This window comes from Ascaphus truei, chromosome 4 (genome assembly GCF_040206685.1).
Source record: "Ascaphus truei isolate aAscTru1 chromosome 4, aAscTru1.hap1, whole genome shotgun sequence".
Lineage (NCBI taxonomy): Eukaryota > Metazoa > Chordata > Amphibia > Anura > Ascaphidae > Ascaphus > Ascaphus truei.
In genome coordinates, this window is record NC_134486.1 from 265,611,144 (window position 1) to 265,628,073 (window position 16,930).

At 42.7% G+C, this 16,930-nt stretch overlaps 1 protein-coding gene and 1 long non-coding RNA gene across 6 annotated transcripts in view; one reads left to right on the forward strand and one right to left on the reverse strand.

Moving 5' to 3' along the window:
- LOC142492073 (uncharacterized) overlaps positions 1-16,930 on the forward strand; it is a 304,992-nt gene that overhangs the window by 244,449 nt on the left and 43,613 nt on the right. The gene's annotated exons all lie outside the window — the stretch shown is intronic.
- MAP3K7 (mitogen-activated protein kinase kinase kinase 7) overlaps positions 1-16,930 on the reverse strand; it is a 60,273-nt gene that overhangs the window by 20,958 nt on the left and 22,385 nt on the right. For 4 of the 5 annotated variants that reach the window (XM_075597467.1, XM_075597469.1, XM_075597468.1 and 1 more), the window contains one exon: positions 1,098-1,236. In XM_075597467.1, the coding sequence (XP_075453582.1) occupies positions 1,098-1,236 (139 nt within the window). Of the gene's footprint in view, positions 1-1,097; positions 1,237-16,083; positions 16,133-16,930 lie in introns of all 5 variants that reach the window. The other variant, XM_075597470.1, reaches the window with a different exon arrangement.

Consider the following 16,930-nt stretch of genomic DNA (forward strand, 5'->3'; position numbering starts at 1 on the left):
TGCTATGTCATTTAACAATCGTTAAAAACAGGGACATATTAATAAAGTTAACAAAAACAGATGAAATATTCTGCAGAATACATTGGCACCTTAACATAAAAAGGAGTAGTTAGTGCAAGCTCCCCAAAATTTGACTGTGAAACTTTTTTCGCCAAGAAGTCAGAGTACACACGACCTGGGTATTATTCCGCAAACATACAAGTGATTCAGTGGTGTCTGTTTTGTAAACCAAAGTGCCATCAAATGCAAAACATACTTTAATTCCATGTGGAAAATAGTTTCCATTTGTAACACCTTGTTTTTTTTTTTTTTTTATTTAAATATGTTCTGCCAAGCATATATACTTATACAAAATATAGAGGCCAATAAATCAGCACATACTGTACGCTTGCTATATCGTGTAGGTCACCGAATTGTCAATGTAATTGGTAACAAATGCAACCACAGATACAGATGCAGCATATACAGTACAACAGATGGTTCACTTGTTTGAAACAAATGCAAGGACAATAAAAACCCAATATAACAAAAATGGTGGGGCAATGAAAACACGTTTTATGGTTTCACAAAACAGATTATTGTTGAGGAAAATAAATAAATAGAGTAAAAACAATTTGTTTTATTCAAAGGAGATCAGTTTCTGGTAATTGCTGCAACTACATAAATATTTAATTTGATTTATCATCACAAGAAATATTGCACCTTTCAATAAATGTAATCATCATTTCAGGTGCCTTCTTTGGTTCCTCAAAAAATATAAGAATACAAATCAACTATTTTTTCCCCAACCATTGTTTACCCAGCATCCCGCACACAGAAATCAGAATAGGTGGGTCTGTGTAAGGTAAATGCAGGTGCTGCATCTGCACGGTAACATCACAGAAAAGGGAACATTTTAATAGAATTCCATCCTGTAACCTAGCTACGGTTTATAAATTCATATGTAAAAAAAAAACAAATACACATATGTAGGCATCAGATTTTTAGATCACAAATCAACCTCAAACAGGAGGAAGGACTGCACCTTTAAAATCAAATGAGACAAGAACTCTACTTTTAAAAGAAAAGATCATGTAACATCATAAAAATCAACGTACTTTGGTGGTTTAAGGTCCCTGTGAATAAGAGCCTTTGGTTGCATGCTATGTAGATATGCCACTCCTTGGGCACATTGTAAACACCAACTCATTGCATGAGCAGCTGTGTAGTAAGGCAGCGGTTCGGCACCATGTAGGACTGCAAAAGACGACGACAAATTGAAAATACTTTTTAAAACACATTTGCATATAACTTTACACAGGTCAGAAAAATCTAAAATGCATTATTATACAACATTGAAGATGAAGACTCACAAAGCGCAAAAAGTTGGATCCAATTAGGCAAAGAGGAAAAATTAGAAGGGCACAAATTGTGTAGCACGATTTTCATATATTCACAAATTATCTCCACATTTTCTATGCACTCATAATTTTACTGCTGGACTCTTCACAGCTTCTCTCTGTACTTCATCACTCCCCGATACAGTGGTAGTCTCAAATGTGTTCCAAAGGAGCAGGTAAGTCAGAGGGGAAAAGGATGATACAGATGGTGTAGCAAATCTTTCTAAGGTTACAAATATATCCAACTGCTTATGCACTCACACTTCAGATCATAAATATCATGTGTATCATCACTGCTTTCTTCAAATGTCCTTATTGAAGTTGTAAGCATACAAAGAGCAGAAAAACTAAAATTATAAAATCGTTTTATTATGTATGTCTTTATTTATATAGCGCCATTAATGTACATCGCGCTTCACAGCCGTAATACACTTGACAATCATATAAATAACAAATACAAATAACACATAAAGGGAAGAAGTGCTTCAGACATAAAAGTAACATTTAGGAAAAGGTGTTCCAGCTCCAAAGAGCTTACAATCTAATTATAAAAAGAATTATAAAAAGAATAAAAGAGCTATTGCACTCACAAACTTAGGTAGAATAGAAGCTTTGGGTATAGTCTGAGGTAATCTTTGAATTTTCAGATCGTGCCTGGTCCGCTTGGCGTCTTCTCTCTACACTTGCACCCAACTTCTGCCCACTCAGAGGACATTGGCAAGGACACTTGTTGCTCCCACTCTGATCTTAGGCCTCAATATGCTCCCATCCTACACGTTTCACAGATCTAACTGGCTGCGTGTGTGTATACGCATTCTCTCTCTCAAAAGATGAACCCCTTAAATTTGATCATATTTTTCGCTCAATCCCCATGAAAATCTGTGCAATTGTAGGTCTGTTATGCAGACGTATACAAGAAACACAACGTAGACAATCAACTTAAGTTAACTAAATTGATGTCACTGTATTATGCCAAAAAAGGACCAGATACGCTGCAGTAGGTTCATGTAATAGGAGTTTTTCCTTCGCAGCTCGTAAATGTGTTAAACTGTTGTAATCTAATCTGAAACACTAAGATTAATATAAAGTTTGAGTTCAAAGTATGGTTCAAAATGTCCTTCTGCTTAAACACACACCCAGAGACGAGAACGCCAGTGTCTGTATGCATAATTGATAACGCGTTGTTCCAGCTGCTCCCACGCCTGAACGATACACTTTTACGAATTAGCTTCTTCAGTCCCCGTAGAACATCCTTTATCAGGAAACATTTTACATAAGTGTTTTGGACCACAATTCTTGCTCTGTATCAAATACTTTATAATGTGCTTATCTTCTTCGCTAAATACCATGTTGTAACTATGCACTTGATGAGGTTTCATGCCGTCACCAATTTAAAAAAATATTTATTAGATTATCGCCTATAATTGCTAAAATTTTCATAAAACTGGTGATTTTCTTGCAAGATATGACGAAATATAAAAGGGATTCCTTTTTTTTTGAACACACAGTGTATGTGTAGGAGGACATGTGCAGAGGTACACAATGGAGACTGTTTTACGGTGAAATTAAAACAAGGCTTTATTGTGCCTGTCGCTTTAAACACAGCAAAAATCAACATAAGAGAATAAGCCAAACAAAAAAACCTATCTCTGCCTTGGAGACTATCTACACATGTAGCTCAGCCCTCTCTGACTGGGTTGGCAATTTACCAGCCCCAAATCATGGAGATATTTATCAATACACATAGACATAGATAATAGTCTTATACGAAAAGTCTTATCTGTTAGCTGGGCTGCTGTAGGGGAAGCTCCTCTGCTCTCTTGGAACCGCACCCTTGTGTGCACAGGCAATGTCAGGCTCCAAGTTTAGAATCTTGTCCCCTTTGTATTGTGGTCAGCTTGTCGCTCAAGACATCTGTCTTTCCTTGGTTCAGCCCAGTTGTGGGCTAAGGAATCTCTGCTCTGTCTCCTAGTTCAGCTCAGGTGTGAGCTAAGGAGTCTCACTTCCTGTCTCAAAGGCAGGCTTTTTCTACCACCTGTAATCAGCCAGGTGGTGTTAGTTAATTGCCTACCAGCAGTTAACCACCACACTGCTGGATTAGAGGCACATTTGTGAACAGAGATAAGTCCCCTGTTACAGTATGTATATGTATATGTTGGCTCCTTGTAACCTTGGGCAAGTCACTTTATCTCCCTATGCCTCAGACACCAAAATCATAGATGGTAAGCTCTGCGGGGTAGGGACTGTCTGTAACAATTCCTGTGCTGCGGACCGTGCATAATACTGTAATTGTGATGCACTTTGAGTCCCAATGGGAGAACAGCATTATATGAAATAAAGTTGTTATTTTTATTATTATTATTATTATTATTATATACACACAACAACCTAACAAAAAGGTAGAGCTAAAAACCTATACGGTGACAGTGCATAGTGCTGAAAACATCTAGGGCAAGTAAAAAGGGTGCATAAAGTGATATATAGATATTGTGGACCTAATAGAACACAAATAGATTATAAAATAAAATGATATCAAATGTGTCAAAAGACAAAAGTGACAATTATATTAACTAAACAAAATGCAAACCAGTGGTATGTGATCTTAGCAAATTATCTTTAAATAGAAGTCCCATAAGAATCAGCTGAAATGATTGGAGACTTTCACAGCTTCAAAAAGGCGATGAACCAGATCAAAAACAGATATCTGAAAAAGAGAAAAGAAGAAGCGTGTGCTCCATAGCGAAACTCTGTGAAAGTTATATTTAATAAAATAATAAAAGTCACAAGGACATCCACTCATAAGGGAAGGAGTTAAAATGCGCATGCAAGAGTAAAAACTCTACAACACTGGGTGCCCAGCTCCTGGAATAGACGTGGGATCGATAAGGCAATGATGAGTGTCCAAACGAAGTAGACAAATCTTAAAACAGATAGATGAAGTGGCAAACTGAGTGCAATCAATGTCTCCCCAACATGAAAAAAAGTGCTTGCTCCTTCAGCGTTCTCCGATCCTCTGCTCCCGCCTCGTTGATGACATAACTGTGCGTAGCACAATGCATTCCAGCACATACACGTGACTTCTTCAGGGATCTGTTCAATTGGACTCAAGCGCAAGATTAAATACCCTTTGTTGCCCAGCAACAGCATCGGAAGGCAATCACATAAAACATATAGCCCTTTCCTCAGTTGCAAGACTGCTAAAACTCTGACTCAGGCCCTCATTCTCTCCCGTCTCGATTACTGTAACCTCCTGCTGTCCGGCCTTCCTGCCTCTCACCTGTCTCCCCTACAAATCGATCCTAAACACTGCTGCCAGAATCACGCTACTCTTTCCTAAATCTGTCTCGGCGTCTGAAATCACTCTCCTGGTTTCCCATCAAATCCCGCATCTCGCACTCCATTCTCCACCTCACTTTTAAAGCTTTATACTCTTCTGCCCCTCCTAAGGCTGTGTTTATAGTGGCGTAGTGCTTGCTGATGCGCGCCTAGCATATATTCAGAGACCCATTATATGTTATGGTGCCATTCTATGTGAAAGCTACAGGCAAATCTGTGTTTCTCTGCTTGCTAGAGAGGTGTGGTCACGTGACCGCACAGCCTCCAATCAGAGCGCAGCACAGAAATTATCTTGCACCCGAGAGCGGCCATTGTTCCCTGTGTGCTGTGCGTGTGCTTTTAGAGTGTTGTGTGCTGGTGCTGTGTGTGCAGTGTGCGTGCAGTGTATGAAGTGAGTGTGTGCTGTGAGAGTGCTGAGTAATGTGAGTGTGTAGCGAGTGTGCAGTGTACAATTTTTTTTGACATTATGTTTTTTAATTCGTGGTCTATATATCTATATATATATATATATCTATATATATATATATATATAGATATATATATATATATATATATTTATCTATATACCTATATATCCATGGATATAGGGGATATATATTAAATGAGATATATATATATATTTTATATTTATGATATATATATTTTGGATATATCTATATATAGCTTATATATATCATACATATATATATACACATACATATACATACATACATATCCATCACACAGATCTGTCCCGCCTCGCCCCACAAGCCCCGCCTACCAGAGCACACGCTCTGTCTGATGGGCAAGAACATGAAAAGCAGCCGCTTGGTAAAGCGAAAGGTGAGCATCAGCAAGCATCAGCGCTGGAGAGCACAGCCACCCTTCACTATAAACACAGCCTTACATCTCAGCCCTAATTTCTCGCTATGCACCATCCTGACTTGCGCTCCGCTCAAGGATGTCTTCGCTCTACCCCATTTGTATCCAAAGCCCTCTCCCGCCTTAAACCTCTCTCACCGACTGCCCCACACCTCTGTAATGCCCTTCCCCTCAATACCTGACTAGCACTCTCTCTATCCACCTTTAAGACCCACCTGCTTAAAGAAGCATACAAGTAGGTCCGTGGCTAATAATATAGACCTGATATATAATGCATGGCCCCTTGCAGTTGCACTTACCAGAATGCCCTCCTACTGTCTCTGTACGTTCTTCCTACCTACCAATTAGATTGTAAGCTATTCGGAGCAGGGACTCCTCTTCGTAAATGTTAAAAAAAATTTTTTATTTTTTTATATCTCTGAAGCACTTCTTCCCAATTATTTGTAATTTATATGAATGTCACGTGTATTACTTCTGTGAAGCACTATGTATATTAATGGCACTATATAAAGACAGACATTAAGAACTCTTATACAAACAATAATGGAAGATCAGACTTTCCAACATACCCAAGTACAACAAGGAATACATACACAAACATTTATTCACCCACCCCAAGGATAATGTCAAATTTTGTTCAATTACAAATTCCAAATGTTACGCCTGGCGCAAGCCCAACACTGCACATCATTCAGTGAAAATCATCCCAACTGTCACGCATGGTGGTGGCGACATCATGTTATGGGTATGCTTCTCTTCAGCAGGGACTGGGAAGCTCATCAGGATAGAGGGGAGAATGGATGGAGCAATGTACAAGTGAATCCTTGAGGGAAAACCTGTCAAAGACTCCAGAAATAGGGGGTTAAATTCAGCAGGACAATTACCCGAAGCAGAAAGCCAAAGCCACACAGAAGTGGTTGAATAAGCAGAGAATTAATGTTCTTGAATGGCCCAGTCAAAGTCATTACTTGAATCCAAATCGAACACTTATGACGATCTCCAACAAACTTATCAGAACTGTGTTTTTTCCCATGAAGAACGGGCAACAATGTTACCATCCTACTGTGCACAGCAAGCAACCAATCCCAAAAGACACACAGCAGTAATTGTGGAAAAAGAGGCTTCTACCAACTACGGACGTAAGGGGCTGAATACTTCTGCAACCAGAAAATCTCGTACTGTACATTTCCTTTTCTGACATTTAACCTCCTCATATAACATTGTTCAGTTAACCACTACAGCTTTGTAGCTATGAATAAAAAAAAGTGTTCGTTTGAAAACCTGTGCATACATTATTCGTAATTGAACAAAATGCGACATTGTCAGCCCTTAAGGGAGGTGAATACTTCTGCAAACCAGGCCATCTCATGATTAAAATGTAAAATAAGGACTGGTTGCAGTAAAATTATAAATACAAAACTTTGTTTGTTCCTCAATCTAAAACCAAAAATGCTGGTCACTATGCACTCATTGAGGCCATATGATGAAAGAATGCCCACGTCTAATGCAAAAAGACTTGAACATGTTCCCCCTACCAAATTGTAGGTTCAAGTTCCATGACCTTAAGCCTTGGGGATGCCCACAGTGACAGGAATTAAAAGGTTTAGGAACAGCATGTGGGAGAACACCATTTGTAATAGCACATCTATGTTCAAGAAATATATTGGATCCCACAAGAGCAGGAGAGCAGGTACATACTTGTGCGACCCTTGCTGCGATTTATTGACTTTAACAGATGGATCAACGTTTACATTGGCAAAAATTCTCTTGATGTTAGATTGATTTGATAACTAATCTATAGACAGCTCTCACTTAATTATAAGATTTGTGAATCAATTCTTCATCATAATCCCTCTTGCTAAAATTATCCATCAATCGCTGGGACGGTTTTTCAAAGCTTTGTTCTGAAGAGCAATTCCTTTTTGGTCTATTGAATTGACCCAGAAGAATATTCCCGAGCCATTGCTTCTGATGGTTTCTATCTGTATGCAGATAACTTAACAGACAGCTCTTTCAAATGAACATCAGAGTGTATAATACAATCTGTATCGTCTGAGAATAGAAGATCAAGAAATACTTTGTCACAGGAATTAATGGAAAAGGTAAATATAAGTCCTAAATCGTTATCAAATCCAGGGAGGGCACAAGACAACTCTTTCTCCACGCTGTATCAAATAATATCATCAATATACAGACCATAGTACACCAGGCTTTCCCCCAGCTTTTTGTTGTTCCATACATACTCAACCCCTCAGAGGCTGATAAAGAAGTTGTCCTAGCTGGGGGCAAACCTGGTCCCATTGGCTATTCCACAGGACGGCAGATAGAACACATTAAAAAGAAAATAATTGTGCTCAAGTATAAAGCGTATAATAGACCAGAGGAACTGTTATTGTAGAGGGAGGTCGCAGATTGTCACTTTTCAGAAAGTAATCTATTTTGGTTTAGTTTGTTTATTCCTCAAAAGATTTGTATCCACCATTCGACCAATTAGTCCTTATTTTACATTTTATCTATAAACAGACACATACTGTAATCGGATTATTTAATTCCATTATATGGTTCACTGAAGTGTGTGTATACTTTTCTGTACTTTTGTATGTTGAGAAGTCTGATCTTCCATTATTGTTTGTTAAAAACTCCTATAACTCCTGTTTAAGAAACAAATTTCTTCTGATGATGTTGCTTAGCAACAAAATGGAATTTAAACTGCTGCAATTGATCAAGCCCTGAAGTCATGTGTATGTGATGAAACGCGTAGGGCTACACAGTGATGTCATCCGGCATCCAATGAGACGGGAGCAGAGGATCAGAGCAGGTTGAAGGATCCAACGGCTGTTTTATGCGGTGGAGATGCCGATTGCCTTCCAATTGCCACTTCATCTATCTGTTTTAAGATCTGTGTTCCTTTATTTGGACTTATCTGGCATCTTGACACATCGTTGCCCCATTGGACACAGTCTACTCCATGAGATGGGTGCCGTTTGCCCTTTTACTCTTACATGCCCATTTAACTCCTCCTCTTGTGAGTGGATGTCCTTGCGACTTATTATTTTATTAACTACTAGCTGATATACCCGGCGTTGCCCGGAGGCAGGGAGGGGACGGGGGCGTGAAAGGCAGGGAGGGGGCGGTGAAAGGCAGGTGAAAGGCAGGGGGGGGCAGGTGAAAGGCAGGGGGGGGCAGGTGAAAGGCAGGGGGGGGCAGGTGAAAGGCAGGGGGGGTCAACGGTAGGGAGGGCAACAGCAGGGGGGGGCGCGTCAAAGGCGGGGGGGGCACGTCAAAGGCAGGGGGGGCATCAAAGGCAGGGAGGGCGGCGTCAAAGGCAGGGGGGGTGGCGTCAAAGGCAGGGGGGCGGCGTCAAAGGCAGGGGGGGCGTCATCAAAGGCAGGGGGGGCGTCATCAAAGGCAGGGGGGGGCATCAAAGGCAGGGGGGGGCATCAAAGGCAGGGGGGGCGTCAAAGGCATGGATTCCTCCCCCTGCATTTCCTCACCTGGCAGCATGCCGCGCTCCTCGGCCTGCCAGTGGTTCTCTCCCCCCTCGTGGCTTCTGGCGACTCCCGGTGGCACAAAGGAGCTATTGCGTGGCCTCCTCCTGCTCCTCGGGGATGTTGACCCGGGTAGCGGCGTGTGGGGGTGGGGGGTGAGCCGTAGAGAGCGTGCTCTGGGCGGTGGGGGGAAGTGGTTGAGCGCCGGGGAGCGGGGGTCCTTCCGGAGGCTGCCTGCCCCCAGACGGGGAGGGAAGTGAGCGCCGGGGAGGGAGGTGAGTGAGCGCCGGGGAGGGAGGTGAGTGAGCACCGGGGAGGGAGGTGAGTGTGATGGGGAGGGAGGGGAGTGTGTGTGTGTGTCCGAGGGGGAAGAGAGTGGCAGTTGGGTGACATCAGAGCCACCAATCTGATTGGCCAGAGGCTGATGACCAATCAGATTCACTGCAGATAGCACCAACGCGTGTCGTATAAAAGTGTGGCATGTCACTATATGACGATGGCCATACATGTGTTGAGAGATCAGATAGGCTCTATACATGGAGGCCACAATGATATATTCTTTAAAAACTTACTATTGGGATATAAGTCACAAAAATATCCCATATATAGAATACCAGACAGTTGGCAACTGTTCCGCTAAATATATTTACATCAGAGTATACTGTATACTGGCTCTTTATCAATTCTGTATTCTCAATTATAAATATAAATGTATTTTACTAATGAAGGGGAAAAGGCGAGTGGATGATCAACTGATCCAGCAACAAGATGATCAAAATAAATAATAATTAAAGTGATGATGGTTGGTGCAAAACTGTGAATGAATGAATACAACTGAAAGAGAGTGCCAGGAGCATATAAGAAATGCTCCCAACAAAGAATTCCCTTGTTGCACACCACACTATAAAATAACATTCACTAGGTATATCACTGTATTAACTTCACAACAGTAATTAAATTGGAGGGGTAAAGTGGTATAGTAGGCTTAAAATCAATAAACAAATCAGGCTCAGGGTGATTAAAGCTGAATGTAATGTAAAGCTAAATACTGAAGCCTTGATGGTAGATAGCATAACCACATAGGGGAAAGAGCAGCTGTAGGAAAATATCGTGAATGTGTGAGGCAAAGGGCAGTAAAAAGCTAGAATGTAAGTCACCAGAAAACTGAAAAATCCAGGTTAGCAAACACTAGTGATTTGCAACTGAGGTTCCACAGGCACCCTTCTGGGTTGTTTCCGCGACCTCCATGTGGGGGGTGGAGGGAGGAAAGAGAGGTGGGACATTTTTATTTTATTTCTAAAAATGTTTTACAAGGAAGGAATACATTGAGTTACCACTCGTTTTCAAGTATGTCCTGGGCACAGAGTTATGATGACAAATACATGGTTACATTAAATGAACAGGGTTATACATTATGTCTAAAGACATTGCATGAACAATTTAACATATTTTATCTTTTAGACCTTTGAAACAGTTACAGACCAGATTAAAATGTGAGACAGCTTTAGTTTTTAAAGAACTTAAACTAGTGGTGGCTGTGAGAGTCTCCGGTAGATTGTTCCAGTTTTGGGGTGCACGGTAAGAGGAGGTGCGGCCGGATAATTTCCTGAACCGTGGGACCATGAACAGTCTTTTGGAGTCAGATCTCAGATAAGTGCTGCATGTGGTAGGGGTGAGGAGCTTGTTCAGATAGATGGGTAGCTTGCCCAGAAAGTATTTGAAGGCAAGACAGGAAAGATGAACTTTGGTCATCACTTGAGTCTAGGCGCAATCTAGTTCTTTGAGCATTTCACAGTGATGTGTGTTGTAGATGCATTGGAGAACAAAACTGCATATTGAATTGTAGAGGTTGTCAAGTTTGTCAAGGTGGGTTTGGGGTGCCAAGCCATATACTATGACCCCATAGTCTATGATTGCATTAGCATCTGCGGTGCGATACGCTTTCTGACCAGCAGACTTAGGCTAAGGCCCCGCTCCCTCAGTCAGTGCGCCCGTACTGCAGACAGGCGGCGCGCTGATAGGCACAGACCGCGATATGCGGTCTGTAGGGAGCCGGAGCGGGAGGGCGTGGTATGAGCGGAGGACCAGCTATCCCCCCCCCCTCCCTCCACGGTCTCCAGGGCTGCAGGAGGGAGCTGCTGCGGGCTGCTGGAAGGTAAGCAGCTCCCGCCCTTCCTCCACAAATGCCCTCCTCGCGCTAACACGCCCTCCTCACGCTGACACACACACACGCTGACACACACACACCCCCTACCTTGTGGAGGAAGCTGTCTGACAGCTCCCGCTCCTGATAGGCTCATCAGCGCACCACGTGAAGCGTCACCGCTCGGGATCACAATTTTCTTGCATCCCCTGGCAGATGACGCGTCACAGCACGTTGTGAGCCGTGCAGCGAGGGGGGGACTGGGACCGGCTAGGAAAGGATACCCCTGCTGGTGAGGAACGCGCACGCGCGCCGTCGGACGCAGCAGGACATAAGGCTTAGGTTTTGGATGTCAGGGTATCAATGTGCATCCCGAATGCTAAATGGGAGTCAAACCATATGCCCAAGTATTTAAAACTGGTAACAGGAGTTAGGGTAGTGTTAGGGTAGTGTTAGCGTTGGTTCTGATCTGGAGCTCAACCACTGGAAGCTTTAAACATGTTGCCTTGGTCCCAAATACCATTGTTAGGCTTTGGTCCCGCTGCGTCCGGCGGCGCACGCGGCCGCGTGCCTCACCAGCAGGGGTATCCTTTCCTAGCCGGTCCCAATCCCCCCTCGCTGCACGGCTCACAACGTGCTGTGACGCGTTAGCCGGCAGGGGATGCAAGAAAATTGTGATCCCGAGCGGTGACGCGTCACGTGGTGCGCTGATGAGCCTATCAGCGGCGGGGGCGGGAGCTGTCAGACAGCTTCCTCCACAAGGTAAGGGGGGCTGTGTGTGTGCGTGTGTATCAGCGTGTGTGAGGGCATTTTTGGGGGAAGGGGGAGGGAGCGGGAGCTGATTACCTTCCAGCAGCCAGCCCGCAGCAGCTCCCTCCTGCAGCCCAGGAGATCGAGCCCGTGGAGGGAGGGGGCGGGGGGAGTAGCGGGTCCCTCCGCTCAAACCACGCCCCCCTCCCACCCCGGCTCCCTACAGACCGCATATTGCGGTCTGTGCCTGTCAGCGCGCCGCCTGTCTGCAGTGCGGGCGTGCTGACTGAGGGAGCGGGGCCTTAGCCTTACAGTCTTGTCTGTGTTTAAAAACTGTTTGTTTTGGGAAATCCAATTTTCAAGTCTCAAAAAGTCAGATAGAAGTATGTGTTCAAGGTCAGAGAGGCTATGGCTGTGTGCATACAATATGTATGTCATCTACAAACGTGTATTGAAGCTCCCTTACAAGCTGTAGGAAGATCATTGATTAATACTGAGAAGAGTAGGGCCTTGCGGGATACCACAGGTGATATCCAAAGGGTTGGAGTTAGAGCCCGAGAGACATGTTGGGATCCACCCGATAGGTAGGAATGAAATCAGTTTAAAGCATGCTTCCCTATTCCAGAGCACTGGAGTTTGTTAAGCAGGATAGCGTGATCAACAGTATCAAAAGCCTTTGCAAAATCTATGAATATTGCACCCGTAAATTGTCCCCGTTCCATTCCAAACTTTTAGCAGGGTAGTTATGGTGGAGTGTTTGGGGGCGAAAGGCAGATTGGAATTGGCTAGGGAAATTTGTCTTGGTATAGTAATCGTTTAATTGGGATTGAACCCATTTTCCCATGATTTTGGATAGTATTGAGAGAAAAAAAGAGATTGGCCTGTAGATTGAGACAGTGTTTTTGTCAACCACTTTTGAAGATTGGAACAACTCTGGCAGTTTTCCAGGTCTTAGGGATATGGCCTGCAGACAGAATAAAGTTGACTATGGAAGCAATTGGTTTGGCAATGGCTGGGGCACCAAGTCTTAGGAACTTAGATTGTAGTAAGTCAGGTCCACATAGGCTGCTTAGTTTTAATTTGAGGAGCACTTGTTTAATCTCCTCTTCAGATACTGGGACAAATTGAAAAATGTGGGCAGTGTTGGGAGATGGTGGGGCCATACGGGTACTCACAGAATGACATTCATGTTTGTGGTTTGGGTTGCGTTTCGCTAATAAGTTAGTAGCACACCTCACAAAGTAATCATTGAATGCATTTGCAATGTCAGTGGGGTTTGTCAGAGTAATATCCTCCTTAGTGATATTCAGTGGTCGACAAATCACCAAAAAATCTACTCACCACCTAGTACCACACGTGTGCTGCTTGGGCCAATAGGAGCTCGCCACGATGTTAAATCCACTCGCCTGGGGCGTACAAATGTATAGGTTTGTCGAACACTGGTGATATTACTTGGTTGTTGATGGTTAGAAGGCTGGAATATGTTGTTGATAACCTTCCAGAAGTTAGCTGGGTTTGATGTAGATTGTCAGAGTAATATTGTGCTTTTGTGTGCCATGTTTGCCTTGTGCACATGTTCTGCAGGCATCTGTAGTGATTGAGATCCTTGGTAGTGCCAGTTACTTTGTAGCTTTTCCATAAGGCATCCCTGAACTGGTCAAGTGCTAGAAGGTCAGTTGTAACCCACGGTAGGTGGGCCCCCCGTACCCTTATTCTGCGTAGTGGAGTATGGGCATCAGAGTTTTATTAACTCTGATTGGAAATAAATCGAGCACAGAATAAGATTGTCTCATCCGCATACATGTGTATTGAAGGAAGAGTATGGGCCCCCAGAACAGAGCCTTGCAGGACACCGCAGGTGATATCAAAAGGGTTGGAGTTAGTGCCCGAAAAAGACATGTTGGGATCTACCTGATAGGTAGGAAAGAAACCAGTTTAAAACATGCTTCCCTATTCCAGAGCACTGAAGTTTGTTTAGCAAGATAGCAATGAACAACAGTATGAAAAGTCTTTGCAAAATCTAGGAATATGGCACCAGTAAGTTATCCCAGTTGCATTCAACACTGGACCTCATTGCAAACTTTTAGGAGGGTTGTTACTGTGGAGTGTTTGGGGCAAAAGCCAGATTGGAATTGGCTAAGGAAATTTGTCTTGGTATAGTAATCGTTTAATTGGGAGTGAACACATTTTCCCATGACTTTGGATAGTATTGGAAGGAGATTGGCCTGTAGTTTGAAACAGTGTTTTTGTCCCCACTTTTGAAGATTGGGACAACTCTGGCAGTTTTCCAGGTCTTAGGGATATGGCCTGCAGACAGAATAGAGTTGATTAGGTAGGCAAGCGGTATTTGGTTTGGCAATGGCTGGGGCACCAAGTCGTAGGAACTTTGATTGCAGCAGTTCAGGTTCACATTGGCTGTTTAGTTTTAATTTGATGAGCAGTTGTGTAATCTTTTTTTCAGATACTGGAACAAATTGAAAATTGAAATTGTGGGCAGTGTTGGGGGAGTGTGAGGCTATAGGGGTACTCCAAGATTGAGCTTCATGTTTGTAGTTCGGGTTGAGATTTGCTAATAAGTTAGTAGCGCACCCCACAAAGTATTCAATCAATGCAGTTGGAATGTCAGCGAGATTTGTCAGAGTGATATCATCCTTAAATGATATTACATGGTTGTTGATGGGTAGACAGCTAGAATATATTGTTGACCTGCCAGAAGTTTGCTGGATTTTATGTATTCTGGTGAAGATTGTCAGAGTAATATTGGGCTTTACCCATGTGCTGTGTACTACACACTATACTGTAATTGTCAAGCGCTTTGCGTCCCATTGGGAGAAAAGCACTCTATTAAAAGTCTATGATAAATATTCTTATAGTAAAATTACTGTTGATATATGGAAATACTTGCTTTCATATTGTAATTTAAAAAAATGTTCGTTATTTTTATAACTTTAGTTCAGATACATACAGTATATAGCACCTACATCTTCTGCAGTATAGGGTTAAAACACAGTTCAAATAAAATTTGTTTTTTTTTTTTGTTTTTTATACTCCCCACCAGCGGTGGCACACTTTTCAGGTATGCACACTGAGGTTGGAATATGGCATTCAGCTTTAACATCCAGACATGCATGCTATAAAAGCAGCAGATGCAGTAAGGGTTTTTTCAAATACTCTGACAAAGTGACAGTTTGGGCTTGAAACGCTTTGGAGAATTTGTTCGTTTTGGTTTTTTTTTGAAAACTCAAATTTTATCATTTGTTACTGTTTTTTATCTCATGGCTCATGGCTCGTGACCCCACACACCACCAACACACAACACCACCCCCACCCCTCCTAACATACCCGGTCCTCTGGAAAACATTTGCGACAACAATTGTGTCGGGGAGTGATTAAAGAAGCAAACACCTTGCTGTACATCTTCTCCCTCGTCCTCCCCCTCCCCCCCAGGCTTGATGCAGGCAGAGCTGCACTGCTTTAACTTCAGCTCCAGGGGCAACCGCTGTTTCAAGAAACTTGCCTCCGTAGGGGGTGCCAGTATCTATGCAGGCATAAAACTTGTTGGGGGGGGGGAGGGGGTAACAAAATGGTGGCCTCAAATGTCCTGTTGGCCAATAGGAAGTCATTACATCATTCCTTCCAGCTTCCTATTGGCTTGCGTGACCAGGGGGCTTTAAACTAAAAACAGATACTGGCACCCCCTAGGGAGGTAAATGTCTCGGGATGCCGGGGGTCCCCTGAGCTAAAATTAAGCACAATTCAGCTCCAGAGACCCCCTGCTTCAAAACAGAGAACAAAACAAAAAAATAATAATATGTAGTGCAAGATGTTTTTCTGCATGAAGCACAGAGAGAAGCTGTGAAGCAGCATTGAAAGTACCAGATGCTCAGAGTAAAATTGTGAGTGCATAGTATTGTGGAGATTATTTGCAAATATATGAAAAACGTGGTACACCATTTGTGCCTCGCTCTCCATGCCTTCATCTTCAATATTCTGTGTGGAATTACGGCGAGATTCCTTCGACTTACTCTGGCTGCATTCTGGACTGTGTAAAGAAAGTTGCGTACACAAAGACATGTTTATAATAATGGTTTATCCATTTCCTATAACAAATCACTGGGTGGCTAACCTTAGCGCTTATTCCTCATCTTCTTTTTTCTGTATCATTATTTAACAGCCTGTGATCACAGAAAAAGAAGAGACTGCAATTACTAATTCACTTGTGTGTTGAAGACTTTTATTGTCTGGGACTGTTTTTTTGTGTTTAATGACCGCTACCAGCCTTCAGAAAACAGTGGAGACACTAGACATAGCCTTTTATGCATCTATTACATTGGTCTGTGTGTGCTGTATTTATTCTGTGTGCAAAATTATTTCAATTTATTGTGTTATGCAATATGACATCCTAAGGCTATATCAATGAAGTATCAGGACCTTTAAATCACGGACTCGCACATTGGCCATGACTAGTAGTGGAAAGAGGAGGATATGGTGTTAAAGATGCAATCTCTGGTAACCAAGACCAGCTTCTGCTCTGATCGTTTTCATGGCTCCGATGGAGTGGTGAACACTCACCCAGAAAAAACAAGCCGACCACAGTGACCTCACACTAAAGGGAGGAGAAATTAAACCCCTCCCAAGTGTCGGTTAACCATGTTTACAAAGCAACCTATAAATAATGGTTTTTAAAAATACTTATAGGTATTGGATGTTCACCAGAGACTCACTTCTGTCACCCTCTAGCCAGCCAAACCAGTGGGGTTTTAAATCGAGATGGTATATAACCCTGTTGGCCACGTAAGGCAGAGTTTTAGGTTAATATTAGTTAAAATGTTCCTCTGAATGAAAAATGTCACCGAAATATATACCTTGGGTACTCAAGTGATGTAAAGTTCATGTTTATCGCAGTAGGTCAATTGCAGTTGATAAACTGGGTTAGTGTGCTCTATAAAATGTCCGATACCTACAGTTGTCCT